The sequence below is a fragment of the Manis pentadactyla genome, chromosome 14 (genome assembly GCF_030020395.1).
Source record: "Manis pentadactyla isolate mManPen7 chromosome 14, mManPen7.hap1, whole genome shotgun sequence".
Classification (NCBI taxonomy): Eukaryota; Metazoa; Chordata; class Mammalia; order Pholidota; family Manidae; genus Manis; species Manis pentadactyla.
The window spans coordinates 32,482,532-32,505,436 of NC_080032.1; the positions used below are offsets into that span (position 1 = coordinate 32,482,532).

A 22,905-nucleotide genomic window follows, 5' to 3' on the forward strand; every position below is an offset into this window, starting at 1 on the left:
AACAAATGTTGGTGAGGTTGTGGACAAAGGGGAACCCTCCTACACTGCTGGTGGGAATGTAAATTAGTTCAACCATTGTGGAAAGCAGTATGGAGGTTCCTCAAAAAGCTCAAAATAGACATACCATTTGACCCAGGAATTCCACTTCTAGGAATTTACCCTAAGAATGCAGCAGCCCAGTTTGAAAAAGACAGATGCACCCCTATGTTTATCGCAGCACTATTTACAATAGCCAAGAAATGGAAGCAACCTAAGTGTCCATCAGTAGATGAATGGATAAAGAAGATGTGGTACATATACAGAATGGAATATTATTCAGCCCTAAGAAGAAAACAAATCCTACCATTTGCAGCAACATGGATGGAGCTAGAGGGTATATTATGCTCAGTAAAATAAGACAGGCAGAGAAAGACAAGTATCAAATGATTTCACTCATATGTGGAGTATAAGATCAAAGAAAAACTGAAGGAACAAAACAGCAGCAGACTCACAGAACCCAAGAATGGACTAACAGTTACCAAAGCAAAACGGACTAGGGAGGATGGGTGGGAAGGGAGGGATAAGTGTGGGGAAAAGGAAAGGGGGCATTATGATTAGCATGTATAATATGGGGGGGGCATGGGGAGGGCTGTGCAACACAGTGAAGAGGAGTAGTGATTCTACAGTATCTTACTACGCTGATGGACAGTGACTGTAATGGGGTGGGGGGGACTTGGTGAAGGGGGGAGCCTAGTAAACATAATGTTCTTCATGTAATTGTAGATTAATGATAACAAAATAACAAAAAAAACCCACGTTAGTCACCGTGGTAAGCATGACCCCAAATGATCCTTACCCTGTGAATATGATGAGATCCCCTGATTATCTTCATTACATAGCAACAAGAATTTTGCACATATATTCAAGGTTACTAACTAGCTGACTTTGAGTTAATTAAAAGATTACCTGATGGGCCCAACATAACCACAGAAGCCTGTCAAAATGAGCCCAAAGTGCAAAGGCAGAATTAGAGGGCAGAGGGATGCCTATGGGGGCCAAATGATAAGGAATACAGGTTGCCTTTAGGAGCTGAAAGTGGTCCCCTTCAAGGTCCAGCAAGAAATAAATAAGGATCTCAGTCCCACAAACATGAAGGACTAAACTCTACCATAACCACATGAGCATGGAAGAGGACCCTAAGCTCCAGATGACAACACAGTCTGGGTGACACCTCATCTTAGCCTTGTGCGACTTGAGCAGAGAACCCAGTCATCCTGTGGCTGACTTCTGACCTACAGACTGAAATAGCTACTGGGTTATTAGGCACTAAGGCTGTGGTAATTCGTTATGCAACATTAGAAAACTAATGCAATCACTTTTAGGACTAAGGTTTGAATATTTTGCCCCTATCCCATGATTTTTCATTACCCATCAAGACCCTGCTCAGATGTCACCCCAACCATCTCCAGAAATGCTCTCCAGAAATGCTCTCCTATATGCAACCACAACACCCTGCCACACCATCACACCAGGCATACATGCCTCTCAACTCCTGATGGTATATCTACCCTTAAAGGCAATGTAACACCCTGCAAAGTACTTAAGTAGGCACCATTAAGTAACTGCCCTATAACTGCAAATGCTTTCAAATATTTTCTGTCTTGATCCTCACAACCAGTCTGAAAGATAAGCAGGATAGGCATTATCATCTCCAACATTCTGATGAGAAAATAAAGTTCAGAATGCTTGCTTGGCTTGCCCAGGTGGCATACCATGAGATCTGGGTTAGCATACAGGTCTTCTGACCCATATTGCACTTTACCAGCTTCTCAAGTTTTTTTCCACTGGGGCCCACAGGAAAGAAAAAGAAGCCACCCATTTCACACAGACACCTCTAAAACAAAGGTTTTACAGAATGTTACTCTTTAGGATGTAATATGCCATATTTTCTTACCCCATTTACTCTTTCATTAAAAAAAAAAAGCTGATCCCAACCCACTAATTCCAACTACCCCTTTGAATTGCTCTCCCCATGCCATGTTGTCTTTCTAAGCACCATATGTATAAACATGGCCACTAATCTTAAATCCAGTCTTTCAAATTTATTTATCTAATGTTTTCATTATACCACAAAATAGGAATTAAAAAGTATAAATCCTAGGTTGAACAACACCATCTAAAGACAACAAAAAGACAAATTTTGGATATTCATATTACTGGGAAGTTCTATATTAAACTCAAACTATGTTAACCAAAATTTATTCCATTAGGGGCTCTATTATCTGGGAGATTTCATGGAAAATTATTCAAGATGGCTGAACTGTTATAGACAGATTTAGATAGCTGTAGATAGCTGTCAAAGTTACAGATTCAAAAGAGCTGAACATCATTGATACCTGAAGGGATGTGGAGCTATCAGTGAGGTTTAACCATTTTGAATCTAACTTTCTGAAATCAATTAACTAATTCTAGTTTTCAAAGATAAAAGACAACTGAACATAATTTAACATTTTCTAGGGCAGTTGTCACTCTGTCAGCATTGCTGCTTGTAGTAAATCTTCTCTACTCATTCTAGCTTGCTAGGCAACTACATTTTTTGGAATTGTAAACAAAATAAGACTGAGGAAACGCTAAATGATGGATTTTTTTAAGTGGCCTTATGAATAACAACATTAGCTATGGAATATGAAGTTGGTGACAATAATTTTGGCTGCTCAGAGGCCTCTGGCCTTATTTCCTGGTTCTCAAGTTATGCCCCCAAATAGATGAGACGTTATTCTTACACAAGCATAGCAAACATCTGGTTTCGTTACTCTCTCCCAAACCCATGGATGATTACAGTAAGGACACAGTCATAGAATCCTTCTCATCACAGCTCTGCTAAGAGTCTCTGCCAAATCTACTTAACATCCCGGCTCTAAAGGAATAGCCAAAGTAACTGGGAATTAGCTCTTCATGTAGGTCTTTACATTCCTGCTACCAAAACTATTCGAGCTTTTCATCATGTCCTTAATAATGTTCTTTTGCATCCTGACATCTAAAAGTTATAAATCAGGGTTTCCACCCTTGCTTTTTCACATGGGCCCAGCAGGATGCCCTTTGAATTTGCCGACAGCCTCCATGGGAGATAAAGCTGAGGTATGTATAACTTGCATCCATGTCTTGTGATCTTTGAATCTTACTATTTTGCCAATGGGTTTCAGCCCCTGGGCAAGTTCATTATGGATTCAATGTGACCAAGGAAAATGACAGCAAAACGTTTTTGGGGTGAAAGGGTTATACCCAACTTTATTTCCACGGTGGCAGGTCAACCACCAAAATGCCATTCACTCAGAGCGAGTCTGCATGCAGCAAGACAGTCTCTGCCTCTGGGCCCCTCTGCAACACAGCTGTTCTCTGAGCCTCTCTGCCTGCACAGTCATCACGCTCAGACGTCTTCTGAGCCTCTGTCCTTGGCACTGCCACCACTCCAGCCTCTGCTCTGCTCTCCTGCAGCCTTGCAGCCATGCCACCATGTCGTACCCAGAACACTGGGCAGAGCTCTATATAGAATCAACAGCCATGTATTGCCCACAGGTGTGCAGTGAGCCAGTCAACCAGGGCCAGGTGAGAATCCTGGCCACAGGAACTTTCATTTTATCCACACTCCACCCCTCCAGGATTCTCTCCTCTCAATCTATGTGCCCTCAGTCCTCTGCAATGATCCCTGTGCAAGGAAGCTGGGACACTGTTCTCCAGCCTCTCCAGCCTCTCCAGCAAAAAGTCTTGCAGACACACAGGCCGATCTTGTTGCTCTGTCTCTCACCTCTGCTTCTTTGGTTTTAATGGCTTGAAGTGCTGCTCTGGTTTTAGGTGTTGCCATAGCTCCAGTAAGATCCTATTTGGCTTTCTGTCTAATTTCCTTCCATCTACTCCTGCCTGTATCAAATCAACCCACATCTGGGTCCTTGTAACCTTCATGGGGCCCTTTAAATTCTTGTGAGTAGAAGACCTTATTTCTCTCTGTGTTCTCATTGCTTCAGCCTTTCCCGAGTCTGCTACTGTACGTGATACCTCGCTTATGGGATACCCTAAGTGAGGGGAAAGAATGGCCAGTAGAGACCCAAAGAGGGATGTGAGAGCCAATTGAAGCACAGTATTTCTCATCCCAGTAGTAAAAGTCTCTTCATCTGAGGAATATTCTCTGGACTATAGATGGCATTTCTTATGCCTAGCTCTCGTAACACCTGTTGGAGCTCATCATATGTCTGCCATCTAACAGGAGAGGATGGTAGATCACCCTGATTGGGCCACACAGCACGAAGTGCAGCCATAAACCAATTGAGGAGGGAGTGATTCCCTGTGGTCTGATGTGCACTTTGTAACCACTGCCTCAAGGTGGGCTGAACTGCCAGGGAAGCCAGCTTTCCCATCTCTGATCCCTACAAAACAATTCCATCCACCCCTAAGTCCCACAGACACAGGAGCCAAGCTGATAGTGATTCCAAGGGCTTCTGCCTAAACCGGGAGCCCAAATCCACCAGCTCAGCCTGAGTAGGGGCAGACCATAGAGTGCTCCACAACCTGGGGAGGGGGCTGCTCCTCTCCTTGGGGAACTTTCAGCTGCTGGGTCTTTATTTTCTTTACAACCACTGGGCATGCTTTCAATACAGGAGGCGCCAGTGCCTCCAGCACCACCCCTTCATCCTTCCCCAGCTCCTCCATTTCTGGGGCTAATGGCACCTTTCTCTCCACTCCCCCGAGTGCCTCCTCTGCTACAGTGCCTTGCAGCAATGCTAGCTCAGTCTTCAGCAGCTCTCTTACCTTCACCTCAATGCTCTGCAGCTGGTGTTCTTGTGCCACCTCCACCTGTGCTTCCCTCAGGAGTATCATCTTTTTCCTTGATGGCCATTTCCTCCTTCAGAGCACCTGGCAGCACTGCTGTCTAGTTCTGTAAGGAATCTTTTACGTCAACAGCACTTCACTGTAGGTGTTCTCGTGCTACCTCCTCTTGCATCAATGCCATTTCCTTCTTCAGGGAATCCACAAAAGTTTGCAGCTGGCTTTCTCCTGCCGCCATTTCTTGGGTCTAACCCACAGTCTCCGCTGCCTCACAGGCACTCTTTCAAAAGACCTATTTACTATATCAAGGGCTATCCGTACTGCCTCAGGTATCACCTCCACTTGCCTCTGGTCCTGCGGTGGGGCCCAGCCATCTAGGAGGCAAGCCACCTCAGACCACATACCCACTGGGGGACAATCCACTGTCTCCCCATTCATAAGGGCAGCCTGTCTTTTTCCTTGGTCAACAATGAACCCTGCCGACTTCGCCAATTGTCTTGCCAATGGGTTTCAGTCCCTCGGCAAGTTCACTATGGATTCAACGTGACCAAAGAAAATGACAGTAAAACTTTCTTGGAGTGAAAGGGTTATACCCAACTTTATTTCTGTGGTGGCAGGTCAATCACTAAAATCCCATTCACTCAGAGCAAGTCTGCATGCAGCAAGCCAGTCTCTGCCTCTGGGCGCCTCTGCCCACATAGCCGTCCTCTGGGCCCCTGTCCTCGGTGCTGCCACCATGACAGCCTCTGCTCTGCTCTCCTGCAGCCTTGCAGCCATGCCACTGTGTTGTGCCCAGATCACTGGACAGAGCTCTTTATATAGAGTCAATAGCAATGTATTGCCCACACATGTGCAGTGAGCTAGTCAACCAGGGCCAGGTGAGAAACCTGGCCTCAGCAACTCTCATTTTATCCACACTCACAATTTAACAAACCAGGTTAATTCATCCCAGAAGCTAGGAAGCCAAAGCTTCCCTTAGAAATTTTTCCTCCAGGAACTTTGTATGGCCCATACCCTATTCAAGTTCCATGGCTGATTTTTTTTTTTAATGAGGATTGTTTTATTACTTAAATTACTGTTTTATTACAGTAAGTGAGGATTGTTTTGTTACTTAAAACATGAGAACTTAATGTCTCTTCTATATAAGCATTATCAATAGCCACTGTATGCTCCCTGGTCAAAATACAGATTACGAACAATTCAGGTATATTTTGATTCTTCTGATCTAAATGCTTTCTTTGGGAGTTATATTTTTCTCGATTTCAGGATTGGGGCTAATCATTTGGTAAACTACTATCTGTGGAATTTTTTAAAAATTTATATTCTATAAACTTTACTTTTAGGGTCCCACTCTAAAAAATGTTATGATTCTCCAGGTTTGAGGTGGGCCCATATTTTGCTTTTTTAATAAAATTATTTGTAACGGTAAAATATACTTAAAAGTTACTATTTTAACCATTTTTAGGTGTACAGTTCAGAAGCACCTAAATATATTCACTGTTGTGCAACCATCACCACCACCTGTCTTTAAACTTTTTCATCTTTCCAAACCAAACTGTGTCCCCACTAAATATTAACTCTCCAATCCCTCCTCTCTCCAGCCCCTGGCAACCACTATTCTGTTTCGTCTCTACAAATTTGACTGATCTAAGTCTCTCACATAAGAGAAATCATACAATATTTGTCCATATGTGTCCGTACTTTTATAATGTTTAAGTTTTAGTAATATTTGAAAATGTTTTTAAATATTTTTATGCATATACTACATATATCCCAAGAAATTGCAATGTATTCTCTTTTGCCTTTTAATGTTTCTTTTATTTCATTCATTCTGTAAAGTTGAAAAATCCAAAATAGATATTCATTGTTAAAAAATATTAGGTGAAAGTTGAAGTTTTTTAAACTTTATTTTTAATTAGTGATCAGGCTTTAAGCCATCATCAGAGTTGAACAAATAATTACTTAACTTAAAATAATATCTGTCAAGGAAGGTGTGGATAAAATGAGAGTTCCTGTGGCCAGAATTCTCACCTGGCCCTGGTTGACTAGCTCACTGCACACCTGTGGGAAAAAACGTGGCTGTTGACTCTATATAAAGAGCTCCGCCAGGGCTCTGGGGACAACACAGTGGCAGGGTTGCAAGGCTGCAGGAGAGCAGAGCAGAGACTGGAGTGGTGGCAGCAATGAGGACAGAGGCCCAGAGGGTGGCTGTGTGGGCCAGCTGTGCAGGCAGAGGCCCTGAGGACGGCTGTGCAGGACGGCTGTACAGAGGAGCCCAGAGGACAGCTGTGCAGACAGAGGGGCCCAGAGGCAGACTGGCTTGCTGCATGCAGACTCGCTCTGAGTGGATTTTAGTGACTGACCTGCCACTGTGAGAAAAGTTGGGTATAACCCTTTCACCCCAAGAACGTTTTGCTGTCATTTTCTTTGATCACACTGAATCCACAGTGAAGTTGCCCAGGGCTGAAACCCATTGGCAAGACAGAAGGGTTCAACTAATCTCAGCACCAAGGAAATAGAAATCAATGGGAATTATTAGAAGGCTATCTTCTTTTGATTGAATGTTTTTGAAACCTTACAGAACCCTATACTTTATAGGAAAACTCTGCAAATACTGTGTGCAATGGCTCATTTATCCTAGAATGATCTACATGTGGCAACTCACTCTACTTGAAACATACCTATCAGGCAATCTCAACTATGGAAAGCAAACCAGGAAGAATGCACACAAAGGCCTCCAAAAACTCAAATAGCTCAAAATGTGTGTTAATACACTAAAATGCACTGAAGAATCCCTCAGCTTCTAGCCCTTTTTTTACACAAAATTTTAGGAGTTTATGTATAAACTGAATCAAAGCCCACAACAGTTCAAAAGTAGTAGAAGACATATGGTAGATAGCAAGGAAGGTAACAAAATAATTTCAAAAAGTAGACCAAGAACAAACCAACCAACCAACCCTCCTCAGTGAGTAAAAGGGAACTGACTTTCACACCCCATTAAATTCTTAAGAGCATGGTGCCTTGAACACAAAATAATTTATACCAAAAAAATGAAGAAATAATAATATTATTACACAAATTCAAGATTCTTTGCTTAAGGAAACAAGGATGCAGGTAATCTGCAAAAGGATTGTCATCAAAAGACTTTTTTAAAAAGATGCATGATTGAAAGAAATCCTTAACTCTGAAAACAATAATCCAAAACTTCTCTTCCTGAAGGGCTGAAGGGTTCAGAATAGATAAGAAATGAGACCAGAACAGAATCAAGTTTCTATCAGTGACTAATTACTAAAAATTTACTACTGTATTCTTGGTAAATGTATTATCAAAGAGGACTGTTTTAAATCTTTTGTACACAAAGTGACATTATATGATCCAGTTTCTGAAAAAAAACCTCTGTTAATGCACAAAGCAATTCACTTTAATGAGGAAAACCTAAACATTACAAGAAAATACTCATACCTCAGCAGCACCTCTGAGCACCTCCTTCTTAAACTATTTTCACTGTCTATATATAAATATACTTACATACACATTTTTCCCACCTTACATACTACTTTTTCATCTGCTTTTTAACTCAAATATCTTTGCATATTAATAATACTTTTCTGTAGGCTCTATCATTGCATCATTAGGCAAGTTACTTAACCTCTCTGAGCCTCACTCCGTCCATAAAAGAGTATCTAGCTTATAGGTTTATGTGAGATTTAAATAAAATAATCTGTGTAAAATATACTAAGGAAAATGGCCTGCATATATTAAGAACCCAATAAATGTTGGCGTTTTTTTGAGGCTGCATAAGTAACTACCTGATACAGCTTACTTAACCAAGTTTCTACTGTTGAACTTTTAATCGGTTTTGCTTATTAAAATAACATTGTAATGAAAATCCATGTGGCTAAATCTTTAATAAACCCTAAATTTTCTTAGAATAAATTTCTAGAGGTGGAATCCTGGATCAACCAACCATATTTTGTAAATTACCCAGTGTAAGTGCCTCACATTCAGTAACATGCCCATTCCCCACATTTCTCATCTCTACCTCACTTTAAAGTTTCTATTTTGTTTCTTAAAAACCGAGTTCTGTAAAGTTAAGAAACCCTGCAGTAAATGGTATGAAAAGTAAAATATTTACCATTAAAATTTTAATGACTATTTATTTACATTTAACATGGGAGAATGAACAAGCCTTCAGTGTCATGTTCTGATATAGTTCAAGCACTGTTTGAGCTGCATGAGCAATATAAACAACTTCAATTTATAGTTTCAGAATAAACTGCAAAAGCTATTTAATAGTTGTTAGCCTGTTTGTTTTTTAAATGTTATGAGATGCCTCAAAATTAGGCAAAACCCAGTCTCTCTTGTAGAAACTCTAAAACTGGGGGATTTGCTCAATCTGTCGGGACTCAGGCTGGTAAGAATTTAGCTTAAGTTAGTGCCAGCACTAAAACACATCCAGGGGTGCTCCGGAGACCGCTTCTTTGAAATCAACACTAACACGCCCCCTTGCTCCTGGAAACTGCCGTTTCCTGACGCGATGGCAGTCAGGAAAAACAAACTAACTAGACTTTTAAAGAAGCAGAAGCTGGGCTGCAGACTGGCAGAAGCCCAACCCGGCCCCAGAGCGCCGGCCTCTCGGAGCCGCCAGACCCATCGAGTCACGCCAAGTGGCGGCCTCGTGACCGCCGCGGGCGCTGGTCGCCGGTCACACGTCGCCTCCGCAGGTGCCAGTGCTCCCTCAGGAAGCCTGCGAGGCGGGACCCCGGTCCCCATGGACTCGGTCGCGACTGGTGGTCCTGTGGATCCTGGGCCCTCGGCACTCAATGTCAGGGTCTGGGTCGGGAGATAGAACGGCGGTCCAAACGTCCGCTCTTACAGGAACCGGGTTTCTCACCCCGTCCTCAGCCCGGAGCTAGAGTTGCTGAAGTGTAGGGGAGCCATTGGGGTCGTTCTCAGGCCGGGACAGGCACTCGAGGAAAACTCTTGACAGAGGTCACGAGGGATCCAGCACCCCCACCCGCCCTCCTGAACCGAGTTTGGGGGCGGAGGAGGCGGAACCAGGTCAGCAGGCGCGTTAGACCCGGGGCGCCCCGAGGACATCCCCATCCGCGTCGGGTTAGAGGTCAGGGGTCGCGAGATAGCCTGCCCTTCTCTCTGCTCCGTGCGGCGTCAGGCGTGTGGGATAGGGAGAGCAGCGGCCATAGTACCTGAGTAGAGGCCAACGCCTGCTGGAGCTGCTGCTGCTCCTCGCTGATCTTCTGCTTCAGTTTCTTGAACATGGCGCAGCGCGGGGTTCTGAGCGTGACCGCGACCTGAGGGTAAGTGCCCAGGGAGTTCCGGCCGCGGCGGCGGCAGCTTCTCTACACCAGGGGCCGCGGGGGCCGGGCCGCCCCGCCTCCTCCTTGGGCTCGCGGGCGGATCGGAACACTGGTCCCGCGGGTGTCGGCGTCGCCGCCGTCGCGTCTCTTTCTTCTGGGTGCCACTGGCTGGCCTATGCCCCCCATCCAGCCCCGGCGGCGGCGACAGCGGCGGCAGGTGAACGGTGTGTCCAAGGCGCCTGCGCGGCTACGTGGAGCTCGCCCAAGCCGCTCTACGGAGCGCTATAGGAGACAAGCCCTGCGCGGGGCCGAACATGCGCGCTCGAAGGAAAAAGCGGACTTCAGCACCGCCGGGAGTCTTGACGTGCAAAGAGCGCACTGCCCTGGAGAGCTCCGCGTTGAGGGAGGGGGTGTTGAGGTGGGATGGGGGCGGGGCCAGGGCCCTGTTTGGGGGAGTGGGCGGGGCAAGGGCCGCTTTGGGGGCGGGGCGGGGCAAGGGCCTCTCTGAGGCCCGGCCGGGTCCCGATCCCGGTCTGATGTCGGCGTGGTGCCGGCCCCGATCAAGCTGGGGGTATACAGCTTTTGAAGATGCTGCTGTGAGGCCCGCGGCTCAGAACCGCAACCGCGTGTGTGAGCGCTGGGGCAGAGTAGGGTGGGGGACTCAGGAACCTGCCGTGGGCCCTTAAAGTCGTGGCGTTTGTTTAGTGTTTGTGCCTAGGATTCTGTGTTCAGTGCCTTACCATCCTACTGTTCCTCACAGGGCTTTTTGCCTCAGGTGGACTCTTCCAGGGGTCGGGAGGGCAGGACACGAGACTCCCAGGGCCCAGATATTCCAAGCCCATGTTGTAAAATCTTGTGGTTTGGACGTCTGCCTTTATTTTTCGTTTCACTGAAATCGTGTTTTCACATATCCATTCAAAAATCTTGATCACTCTAAGCGCCAGGTCTTTGGGAATGTTAAGAATTCACTGCCCGGTAGAACAGATGGATTCCTAGGGTCCAAATATACCCCTAGCCCCTGCAGTCATCCTAAGAGAGTTTAATGTATGTGTGTCTGATTCATCCCACAACCTGAACTCTGACCATCTGTGACCCCTAAATCCATTTCAGCAACCCACCTCTGCATGCAATACCAAACTGCTTCACATCGCCTCTGGTATCATGCTGGCCCACTATGCGATTATCTTCACATCGTAGCAGATTTTATTTACTAGCAATTGGAGGAAAAAATTGCTCTCTAACAGTCCATAGCCTGATTCTTAAAGGTAGCAGAGCCAGGCCTAGTCACTCTCCTATCTCACAGTGACCACCTATATACATCACCAAGATGGTTTCTTTTCTTTTTTTTCTTCTTCTTTTTTGAGGACTCTTTCTCAAGACTCTAAAATTCAGTAGGCTTTCAGCTGTCCCTAGACTCCAGATGACCCCAACATTCAGTTATAAATCAAAGGTTCCCAGTGTTACATTTGTACACATGTATGTATTTGTGTATATGTATATGTGTGTATACATACATGTGGGCCCTATCAAAGCAAGTGATAAAAAATAATAAACAAATGAATAAGATACCAGAGGGAAAAAAAAACAGAGGAGGGCTAACTATGTGGGGAAAGAGAAATAGCCTTGATAGGACCCAAAGAGAGGAAGAGGGGACAGGGTTGAAACCATCACATTTAACAATTATATTGAAACATAACCCTCCTCACAGCCCCATTGGGTTTCAGACCTTTACAAATTAACATTCTCTCATTCTGTTCTTAACTAAACCTGTCACTTACCCTTGTGCTTCAGCCACTTCTGAATGCAAATCACCTTCTGAAGGCTCTGGTCTGGGCCCACTTGTCAGAGTCCTGCACCAGCCCAGCCAGAGAACCCTATTTTCCATGTTAGCAATTTGAATTCATCTCCTAACCAGCTGCTTGAGGCCTAGCACACCTTCTCCAGAGTGAAAGGGTGCTTGAAATGGGCTTACATTCGATCATAAAGAGCAGAGGCCTCATGCATTGGTTTCCCCAGTGCAACTAGTACCTATCTTTTTCAACACGAAGAAGCAATCATCATGATTATAGACCAAACCTAGTTAGCATTCTTTCACCCATTCAGGGTGGGAGTCGATATCTTCTCCACCTCCACATTCCCGGAACTTTTCAGAAAAACGTAATTACTAAAGACTATGCTTTAGAAAAGAGTATTATGTATTTTCAAGTCCCTTTCCAAGCTTAAGATAAGAAAATAGTGTGTCAGAAAAGACTTGTAACCAAAAGAACCAAGTACAACTGAAACCTTTAACTCTGATTTCATACTCTCTGACCACAAATGCCTTAGCCTTTCTGCCTCACCGCACAACCCACTTTCTTAACCCTGTGAAGAATGCTGACACCTCCCACCCACTGAAGTATAGTATCGCAGTTAAGGGCATGGTCTTTGATCACCCAAATGTTGATTCAAATACAAGTTAACCAATTTCAAGCACAGTGACTTTTGTCTCTTAGGTAAACCACAGAGTACAAAGTCAGATACCTGAAGGGAGCAAAAAAGGTTCTGAGGGAAGCACATGTGGTATAAGACAATGGAAGATGAGAGAGAGGAACAAAGTAGATACTGTGAACCCATTCAGAGACATTTTTAAATCACTGCAACAGAACAATTCTGAAGAGTGAAAATTCAGCCAAAGGCCAGATTGCAATATCTGAGTCTTAACTCTGCCGGTTATTTTCCTCATCTGTAACATCTTAATAATACTTCGTAGGAATGTTGTAAAGCTTAAATGAGATGATGTGTGTAGAGTATAGCTCATAGTAGATGATACTAAAAGTTCTGAGGTTTCTTTTCTTCTTCCTGATTACCCTCTCCCCTCTGTATATTAAGAGCTCTACGCTGGACCTTGCTCCTGAGCTCCAGATTATAGCATCTCCACTAGGCTTTCCAGTTTGGGAGAGTGAAAGCCATGCCTGTCATTCACCTCAACCAGTGCCTAGCACAGGGTCTGACACTGAACTTCTATAGAATTACTTTGTCTTAATATATCCAATTGCCTACTGAACAATTTTTCTTAATGGCATAAAGACACCTCAATTACAACATCCAAAATCCAAAACTGAAATCATCTATCACCATATCCCCCTCTCCATCCCATCAGATTTGCCCCTTCTGTGTTTCCTCTCACCCTCTTGCATCTTCTCTTCACAAACTGGTTTTGCCCTCTGTATTTTCTGCCTTGGCTGGTGTCATCTCCATCTGCCCAGTTCGTCAGGCTAAAAGCTTGAAAGTCAGTCAAAACATCTCTCTCTCTCATTCTTCACCCATGTCCAGAGAATCACCAAGTCCTTTCTTACTCTAAAATATTTCTCAATTCCGTCCTCTTTCCCATTCACCCTACCACCAGTCAGTTTCCATCTTCATTATATCTCACTATTTAAATGATCCAGCTTCCAGATTTGCTCTCTCCAGTCCATCTTCTACAAGCTGCCATTGCTCTCCTGCTGAAACTCCATCAGTGGCCTCCTTGTCCTGCAGGACACTGTTCCCATTTACAAGTGGTACAAGAAGCCCCCAACAACCTGGCTCCTGCCATCCCTCTCATTACACACTCTCCGGAAATGTCAAATTAGCTTGTGGTTTCCTTGCATTTCTTGCTTTTGTATACCTCCTTGCCTTTCTTTTTTTAGTCCACAAGTTTTACATAGTTGTGAAAATGTTAATGAGTACAGTATACTCACTGTCCCCCATGACATAGTACCTTTTTCCTTCTCCACCTTTCTTGTCTACCCTTGATGAGGTTGCTCAGGTACATCATCCCTCTGGAGCACTAACACCACCCAAGAAACCACCCATACCCACATCAGTGGGGATAATCATGCTCTCCTCTACAACCTCAATCTCCTGCTGTTTGTATGTATCACACCATATTTTTATCTTTTCACACAAAAGTAGTATATAGTCACTAACAAAAATAAAACTATGATCTTATCCAAAGAACCCTTATTAATAATTTGTTTTCTTTCCATTTTATTTCTGTACTTATGAAAACATAGATATGTCAATTTAATTATCTGTATATAAATATATTTGTAGTTTTAATTGCTTAATTTATAAAAAATAGATCATACTCTACATCTTGCTTTTCTAAATTAATATGCCATGCATATCATTTCTTATCAGTTCATGTCCTTCAATCTCTTTAATGGCTGTACAGTGTTTTGTACTATGGATGAAGTATAATTTAAAGCTGGTATCCAATATCATGGTTATTTCACTTCTCCCCTGAATTTTGCTATTAAAAAACAATATTAAAGTGAACAACTTTGTAACTATGTCTGTGTACTGGTGTATAATAGTGGATTTCTAGAAGTGTAACTGAAGCATCCATCCAATATGTATGATTAAGGCCAACTTCATCTCCAAAATGTACACCGATTTATGTTTCTACTAACCCTGTAGAAATGCCTATTTCCATATTTTAAGCAATCTTTGACAATTAAAAAGATGACAAGTAGTATTCGACTTTTGTTTTACCATTCCTTTAATTATAAGCAAAGTTAAAATTTAGACACAAGTGTATATGTCATTATAGTTCTTTTAGGTTGTATTATAAAATTCATGTAACCCAGGTACTAGCTTTCCCTTTTCCTTTAAGGAACAGCCTGTAGTAAACTTGTGGAAATGGGCTGTTCCTTGATCTTCCAAGGTATGTGTTCTTCCCAGCATCTCTCTACTTGACTAAACCTCAACTCTACCATGGGAAACCTCTTCATCTGTCATTGGCCCCAGTCTGAAAGTCACGACTGAGTCTCCCTGGGTACCTCAACACTATGTCTCTAAGGGCCTTTGCAGGAAGATGACCAGCAAGGAGAAGGAAAACAAATGGAATTTGGGGGAGATACCACATATTCTTATGGCTCCCACTCTCATTTCCTTCCATTACAGCTCTACTCAAGATGTGCAGATTCACCAAACTTTATTAGGAGCATGGAAATAACTAAAGGAGTTATAGCATATTAAAGAAACTTAAACTTTATACATGATAAATATAACTTTTCCCATAATTGAAGGAAAAAATGTCAAAAGTTATATACTTTATAGGACATAACTTGAAATTGTCCATTCCCAAGCCTTAATCTTGTTCTCTTGTATAGGGAGGGATTGCTCTGCAGAAGCATTCTCTTCTAACTTTTACAGTGCAAATCTCTACTGACCTTTAGGAAAATTCCACCTTTACCCACAGGGGTTGGCACATCCTCTTTCTCTATCCAGGCAGTCTTGGGAACTCTGTATTTCTGAATTTGCATTTATTCTAGCCTGAATAACTCCACATGGGATGAGAAATGAGCTGCCAGCAGTAGATTCCATGGTAGACTTCAGCACTCCACACCTGTCTTCCTCAAAGCCTCTATTGAGAATTGAAAAATATGCTGCTTTATTCTTCCCAGCAGCCAGGGAAAAAAAGACATGTTATATACAGAACAACAAAAATAATAATTTCATGGAACAACATCTTTATAACACTGGAACAAACAAGCAAAAAATGCCAGGGAAAGTATCCATCCATAATGAAAGCAAAATAAAGACATTTTCAGAAAAAGAAAAGCTGAGAAAATTTCTTACCAGCAAATTTGTACTACAAGAAGTGCCCAAGAAAAAAAAAAGATACCAGATGGATATAAAGGGGAAGGGAGAGCTCCCCAAATGGTAAATATGTAGGTAGATATGAAAATCTTATTTTCTTTAAAAATCAAATTGACTGTTCAAAACAAAAATAACCCTGTATTTTGGGGTTTTTAACATACAAAGAAGTAAAATCAATTGTCTCAATAGCACAAAGGACAAAAAGTGGGTAAATGGAAATAAACTGTTTTAAGTTTCTTAAATTATATGTGAAGTCATCTAATAGTAATTCAAATTAGACTATGGCAGGCTAAGGACGCATAGTGTAATGTCTAGAACAACTACTAGAAAAAAAAACAATAAAACAAAAGATACAGCTTAAAGTCCCAGAGCAGATATAAAATGCAATTCTAAAAACACCCAAGTAATCAGAAAGCAGGTAGCAATGAAGAGAAAAAGAAGCAAAGAACAAATGTGACAAATAGAAAAGGAACAAGATGGTAGACATAAACCCAATAATATCAAAATTACATGTATATTGATTAAATACTTCAATGAAAAGGCAGCAATGGTCATAATGAATAGAAAAGTAAGAGTCAACTATATACTATTTATAAGAGGTGCATTTAAATATAAAGACACAGATAAGTTAATGGAAAAGGATACACTGCATGTCACTGTAGGAAAATGAAAGCACCTATGGCCAGGATCCTCACCTAACCCTATACTACTTGATGATGTAATCGGCCTTCTGCTAGGCTTATGTTTACACACCTGTTGGCAGTGAGACATTATTGTTGGTGTTACTATATAAAGAGTTCTGCCTAGTGCTCTCCCTGGAGGCAGAGACAGATATGGATTGCTAATGCCTCAGAGGCAGATGTGACTCCAGCACTTGACCTGCCACCACAAGAATAAAGTGTGGTATAAACCTTTTTATTCAGTTGTTGTTATTTGGTCTCATTGAATCCAGGGTGAACTTGCCTGGGGACAATCTTCTCAGGCAAAACAGTCACAAATCAAATACCCCTGGTAACAAACTCTGAGATTTGCTTACAGGATATTTGTTGGTACTTGGGTGAGGGGGAGAGGTGGGAGATGTGATAACTTTGTGCAAGGCAGCTACCTTCAGTTAAAGACGACACAGACAGGTGTAAGCCATCTGCACCCACACTACCAGCAGCTAGGGGAATGATGTGAATTGTAGTCTGTCTTTTCAGAAAGTCATATAAATGGATTCATGTATGTGTATGGATTTTTTTGAGTCTGACTTTTTCCACTTAGCAAAACTTACTTGAGATCCAAGTAAGTTAGTCAGTCCTGAAAACACATCTCAACAATGCACTAGAGATTCCATTATACTGTGCACACATAAATCATAGGAAAATTGGCAGGATTATATTAATACCAAAGCAGACTTCAAGGAGTATTACAAAAATAAAGATGGACATTTGTGGATAAAATGAGAGTTCCTGTGGCCAGAATTCTCACCTGGCCGTGGTTGACTAGCTCGCTGCACACCTGTGGGCAATACATGGCTGTTGACTCTATATAAAGAGCTCCGCCCAGTGCTCTGGGCACAACACAGTGGCAGGGCTGCAAGGCTGCAGGAGAGCAGAGCAAAGGCTGGAGTGGTGGCAGTTCCCAGGACAGAGGCCCAGAGGATGGCTGTGCAGGACGACTGTGCAGAGAGGCCCAGAGGACTGCTGTGCGGGACGGCTGTGCGGACAGAGGGGCCCAGTGGACGGCTGTGCAGACAGAGGGGCCCAGAGACAGAGACCAGCTTGCTGCATGCAGACTTGCTCTGAGTGAAAGGTATTTTAGTGACTGACCTGCCACCTGGAAATAAAGTTGGGTATAACCCTTCCACCCCAAGAACGTTTTGCTATCAATTTCTTTGGTCACACTGAATCCATAGCGAAGTTGCCCAGGGCTGAAACCCATTGGCAAGACAACATTTCAAAATAATGAAAGAGTCAACTCATCAAGAAGTCAATCCTACATGTGTGTCTATGTAATAACAGAGCTTCAAAACCATAATGCAAAAACTGACTAAACTGAAAGGACAAATTTTAAGACCCCCAATTATAGTTGGAGATTTTAACATACCTCTCTCAGTCCTTAACAGAAGAACAAGTGGACAAAAAATTTGATAAAGATATAGAGAACTTAGGTCAGCTAGCTTTGCTAAGTGATCTTTGGAAAACTCACCCAAAAACTGCAGAATACACATGCTTTCTGAGTACACCTGGAACATTCACTGTCATAGATCATATGCTAAGCCACAATACAAGTCTCAATAAATTTCAAAGGATTAATGTCATATGGTATATTTTCTGACCAAGGAATTAAATTAGAACTCCACAAACAAAAAGATATCTAGAAAATCCTAAATATTTGGAAATTAGGCAGCTCACTTTCAAATAAGTGATGACTCAAAGAACAAAGCACAAGGAAAATGAGAAAATATTTTAAATGAATGAAAATGGAAACAGAACATATCAAAATTTTGTGAGGTAAAGCTAAAGCTGTGCTTAGAGGGAAATTTATAGTATTACATGTTTATATTAGAAAAGAAAGGTTGAAAATCAATAAACTAAGTATCCACCTTAAGAAGTTAGAAAAAAGAAGAGAAAATTAAAACCAAAGTAGAGGGAATGGAATAATAAAGAACAAAAATCAACGAAACAGGAAACAGAAATGAGGAAAACCAAGAAAGCTAAAATTTGGTTCTTAGAGAAAATTAATGAAATTAATAAGCCCCTAGTAAGAGACATTGAGTGAAAGAAAAACACTAATTATCAGTATCAGGCATTAAAGAGGGAATGGCACAAATAAGCATAGGCCAACAAATTCAACAATGTAGAAAAATGGACACATTTCTTGAAAGACACAAATTATCAAAACCCAGATGTCTTTTAGCCAGTGAATAGATAAACCAATTGTGGTACATGCATACCCTGGACTACTACTCCCAAATATAAGAACTAACTATTAGTACCCATAACAACATGAATGGATCTCAAGTAAGTTTTGCTAAATGGAAGAAGTCAGACTCAGAAAAAAAAAACATACATACATATGATTCAATTTATTTTACTTTCTGAAAAGACAGACTATAGTGAGAGAACAGATCAGTGTTTGCTAGGGGGGCAGGATGAGATTGGTGGGGATATTAAAGCGGCAGCATGAGGAAATCTTTAGGATTGTGAAACTGTTCACATAACTGGTGGTAGATATGCACCTCTATATGTTTGTTAAAACTCAGTAGCTCGACATTATAAACACTGAATTTCACTGCATGAAAATTTTAAAATAAAAATTAAGAAAACCTGAGGCTCAGAGAGGTTAGACTCTCACCCAAACACAGCTTGTAACCCAAGATCAGCTGCTGTCTCTCAAAAGGCCAAGACATGAGAGACAAGGGTTGACAAAAAGGAAAGTCTGCTTTACTCAGGAAGCCTGCAGCTTGGGAAGGTCGTGGACCAGTGCCCCAATACCATCTCCAAAGTGCCCTTCAGAGCCAAAGCATTTTGAAGGGGACCTTAATGGAATCAGCGTCTCTCAGGTAGACTTGCTGGCATCCAGGAGCCCGTGCTCTGAAACTGCCTCGAGAATAGAATGTCCTTATCTGTGGTTTCCATGGGGCTCCAGGCGAAATTCCTGACACTCAGAAAGGTCTGGTTAGAGGGCAAGAAGGAGGGAGCTGCTTAGCCTGTTTCAAAATGGGGTGAGTCAGGCTTTGTTAGAACCTCTGACACTTGGACGTGGTAGAGATAGCATTTGACTTTGAGCCTGGGGCTTCCATGGCTTGAAAACCCACCGCACACTGCCACCCACACCACCTCTGGATCCCTTACTGCAGAGGCATAGACCCCACTGACCTTGGTTTCTCAGTGTTCTCCAACTCTGCTCCAAAATGACTTTAGGATTGATAACCCAGTGTCCTCACCAGCATAAAATATTTCTTGGTTGCAAAAAAAATTATTTATTTTGTATGTTCAGGGCACTATCCTCAAATCTGAAAGTACATCAGCTGTGGTGCTCTTCACATACAAGATTTGCCTACATTTGTATGGGGGGAGTGAGGGATAGATAGAGACAAACAGCCAGCCAGCCAGCCAGACACACACACACACACACACACACTCTCTCTCTCTCTCTCTCTCTCTCTCTCTCTCTCTCTCTCTCTCTCTCTCTCTCTCTCTCTAACTGTAGCAAGTAGCAGAGATCAGAAACAGACTGAAATACTTTATTAGACTGTTTTCATGTACTTCATGAGAATACATTGAAACATACTATGTTTTCAGTATTTACTTTGGATAAAGAACATTGTATAGCTATGTGAATTAAAGTTGATAAAACAGCTGGAAAGCCTTCCATTAAAGAAAGGTCTACACATCAGTGTCTAAACTTAGATTAAGACTCTCTCAGGAATTTAGCCTATTTTTCTGATGAGGGCTTTCTCTTTACAGAATTTTTTTTTTTGGTAGCTTTGTTTTTAATTCCCACTGTAGGCAGTAGCTTTGTTTTTAATTCCCACTGTAGGCAGAAAGTAAGTAAACTAGGGGAAAGTGAGGGGCTACATTATTATAACTGCTATTGTCCATTTGACAAATAGGCACAAAGAAGAGCACAAAAGTGACTTTCTCAGAGTCATATGACATCAGTGACAGATCTAGAAACTGACTCAGGACTTGCCCTTTATTCTGGTCTCCAGCTGTAATGCATTTGAAACTTCGTTCTGTTCTTTGAGACACACCCCGATGGATTTTTTTAAGGAGTCCGGTTTAATTTTTAACAGTTTTATCATTGCTTACATGACATGTCCTAAGTGTGTTTACACAGGTGGTGACTCGACAATTTAAAAAGTAAAATCAGTAGAAGGGAAAACCCAACACCAGGCTGAGAAAAAATATTATTTCAAGAATGAGACCTCTTGGTAACAGAAAGAAGGGTTGAGGGAATGGAGGTGAGAAGGTGTCAAATTCCGTGCTCCTTACTAAGTAACCTCTTGATAATCAGATTTCTAAGGAAACAAATGTATTCCTGGAAATATTTGGATACTGTGTTTGTGTTGTGGTAAAAAAAAAAAAACAAAGAGCACTTGTCTTATATTTATGGTATTTGTGGATGGGGTCCTCCTCTGGAAAGGCTAGGTAGTATAATAAATAAACATTAAACTGCAGCTTTGCCATTTATTAGCTCTGTGATGGGGGAAAATTACTTTCTTTATGTTTCAGTTTCTTCTTCTGTAAAAGGAAGACATGTCATTGTATCCATCATAAATTTCCTGTGAGGATTAAATGAGCATTTGTATAATAACTTGGTGCCTTGAAAAAAAAAGTTGGATTCATTCCTCACATCTAAAAACTACAATTATTAAAGTACTAGAAGAAAACATGGGAGGGTTTATTTTATAATCTTAGAGCGCTAAAGGCCTTTCTGGTATAACACAAAACCCAGAAACTATTAGAGAACACAGTTTTCAATCTACATAAAATTTTCAATTCTGCATGTCAAATAATGCTATAATATAATGAAATACTGTGCAATTCATTGCTCTACCATAGTCATACAATGACATGGATGAAGGTTACAAAAGGTTGAGCAAAAGAAGGCAAACAAAACATGTATACTTACTATATGATTTCATATAGACCAGACTAATCTATGGCATTAGAAGTCAAGGAAAATTCTGTCTTGGAGTGTTGGAAAGGCATAGAAATGAAGAGGGGGATTTGAGGAGAGATCCCTAGATGTATGCAGGCACTGTTCTGCCTTTGTCATTGGTGGTAATTACATGGATATGTTTGAAATATTTCTGTTTCCTAATTGTGGTGGTGGGGTGCACAGATCTATACATGTGTCAAAACTCACAGAACTGTACGTCAGAAGTGAAATTCAATTTTATAGAAAGTAAATTTTAAAACAATAGCTGGCAATGAAAACAAATAAGTTGAAACAAAACAAAAAAGAATGAGGCAGCTCTGTGCATAGGGATATGGGAAGATCTCAAGATTTTTTTGTTAGGGGAGAAATGTATGTAGCATGCTACCATTAGTGTTACTAAAAAAATATATTCATATAGATATATATCTGTTAGGTTGACTCTCATGAAAGTGCTGATATTCTTTGACTTCAAAAGTGGCAATTTCATATTTAATTAAATGTGAAACATTAAACATGTGCATGCTATGCATATTTGTAAACACATAAATATTACAGAGTATATCTGTAAATAGAAGAAACCAGTTGCAGTGGTTGCCCCCAAGCAAAGGAAACCAGGCAGCTAGATGTATTTATATCCTTTATCATTTGAATTCATACCCCAAATATGTACTCTTTAAAAATTAATTTTAGCATGTTAAAGAAGTAGGTAATGGAGCAATAGTTTCAAAGTTTTAAAAAGAATTCGTTTTCAACCTCCAATTCTTTTGTGAGCTAAACAATCAGTCACGTTTATATCCATAAATGCTTAGGAAATACATTAAAGGATACATGCCAAAGTATTAGTTCTGGATAGGTTAATTCTAACAGTGTTATTAAAACAGCAGCAGTGCAAATTCCACTTTTTGTGTGTTTCTGTATGTTTTAAATATTTCAAATGTTTATATGACACCTTCATACAAACAATATGTGGCTGAGCCCCAAAGGTAGACACTGTCCCCTTCTTGTCTCCATCTCAGAACAGGATATGACTTTAACTGACTCTCCAAAGGAAGACAGACTCCTCTATTCAATAGTGAAAATGGATTTTTCACTCCAGAATCGAGAATTTTCAGAGCCTATATTTTCTAGGGAGAACAAAATTCATGGTTTACATTTTATATTGCCCAACATTGTACTCCAAAATATCTTATATTAAACATATCTTTTCTCCCAAAGCACTCTCCCTGCTGCCTTCTGGTTTGCTGTCCTCATCTCCCCATGCAGATTTCAACCTTCTTTGGCTCAGCCTCTTCAACCTGGCCAGGTCCACCACCCTCTGCCTCACCTCATCTTGCATTCCCACATCACCTACCTCTGTCCTCAAGGGCAGAGAGGCAATTGTTACAGGGAAGTTGATTTTACGCTTAGTAAACAAGAATCCTCTGGTTAGGAGGAAGGTAGGGAATTATAAACAGTAAGTCTTTTCCTGTCATCAATAATTTCTAAAGGATCACGGTTATAATTAAAGAAA

At 41.5% G+C, this 22,905-nt stretch overlaps 1 protein-coding gene across 7 annotated transcripts in view; it reads right to left on the reverse strand.

Moving 5' to 3' along the window:
• GOLGA4 (golgin A4) overlaps positions 1-10,508 on the reverse strand; it is a 127,634-nt gene extending 117,126 nt beyond the window's left edge. For 6 of the 7 annotated variants that reach the window (XM_057491943.1, XM_036921608.2, XM_036921607.2 and 3 more), the window contains exon 1: positions 10,008-10,507. In XM_057491943.1, the coding sequence (XP_057347926.1) occupies positions 10,008-10,079 (72 nt within the window). In that variant the 5' untranslated portion in view covers positions 10,080-10,507. Of the gene's footprint in view, positions 1-10,007 lie in introns of all 7 variants that reach the window. The other variant, XM_036921605.2, reaches the window with a different exon arrangement.
• Positions 10,509-22,905: the final 12,397 nt, after the last annotated feature.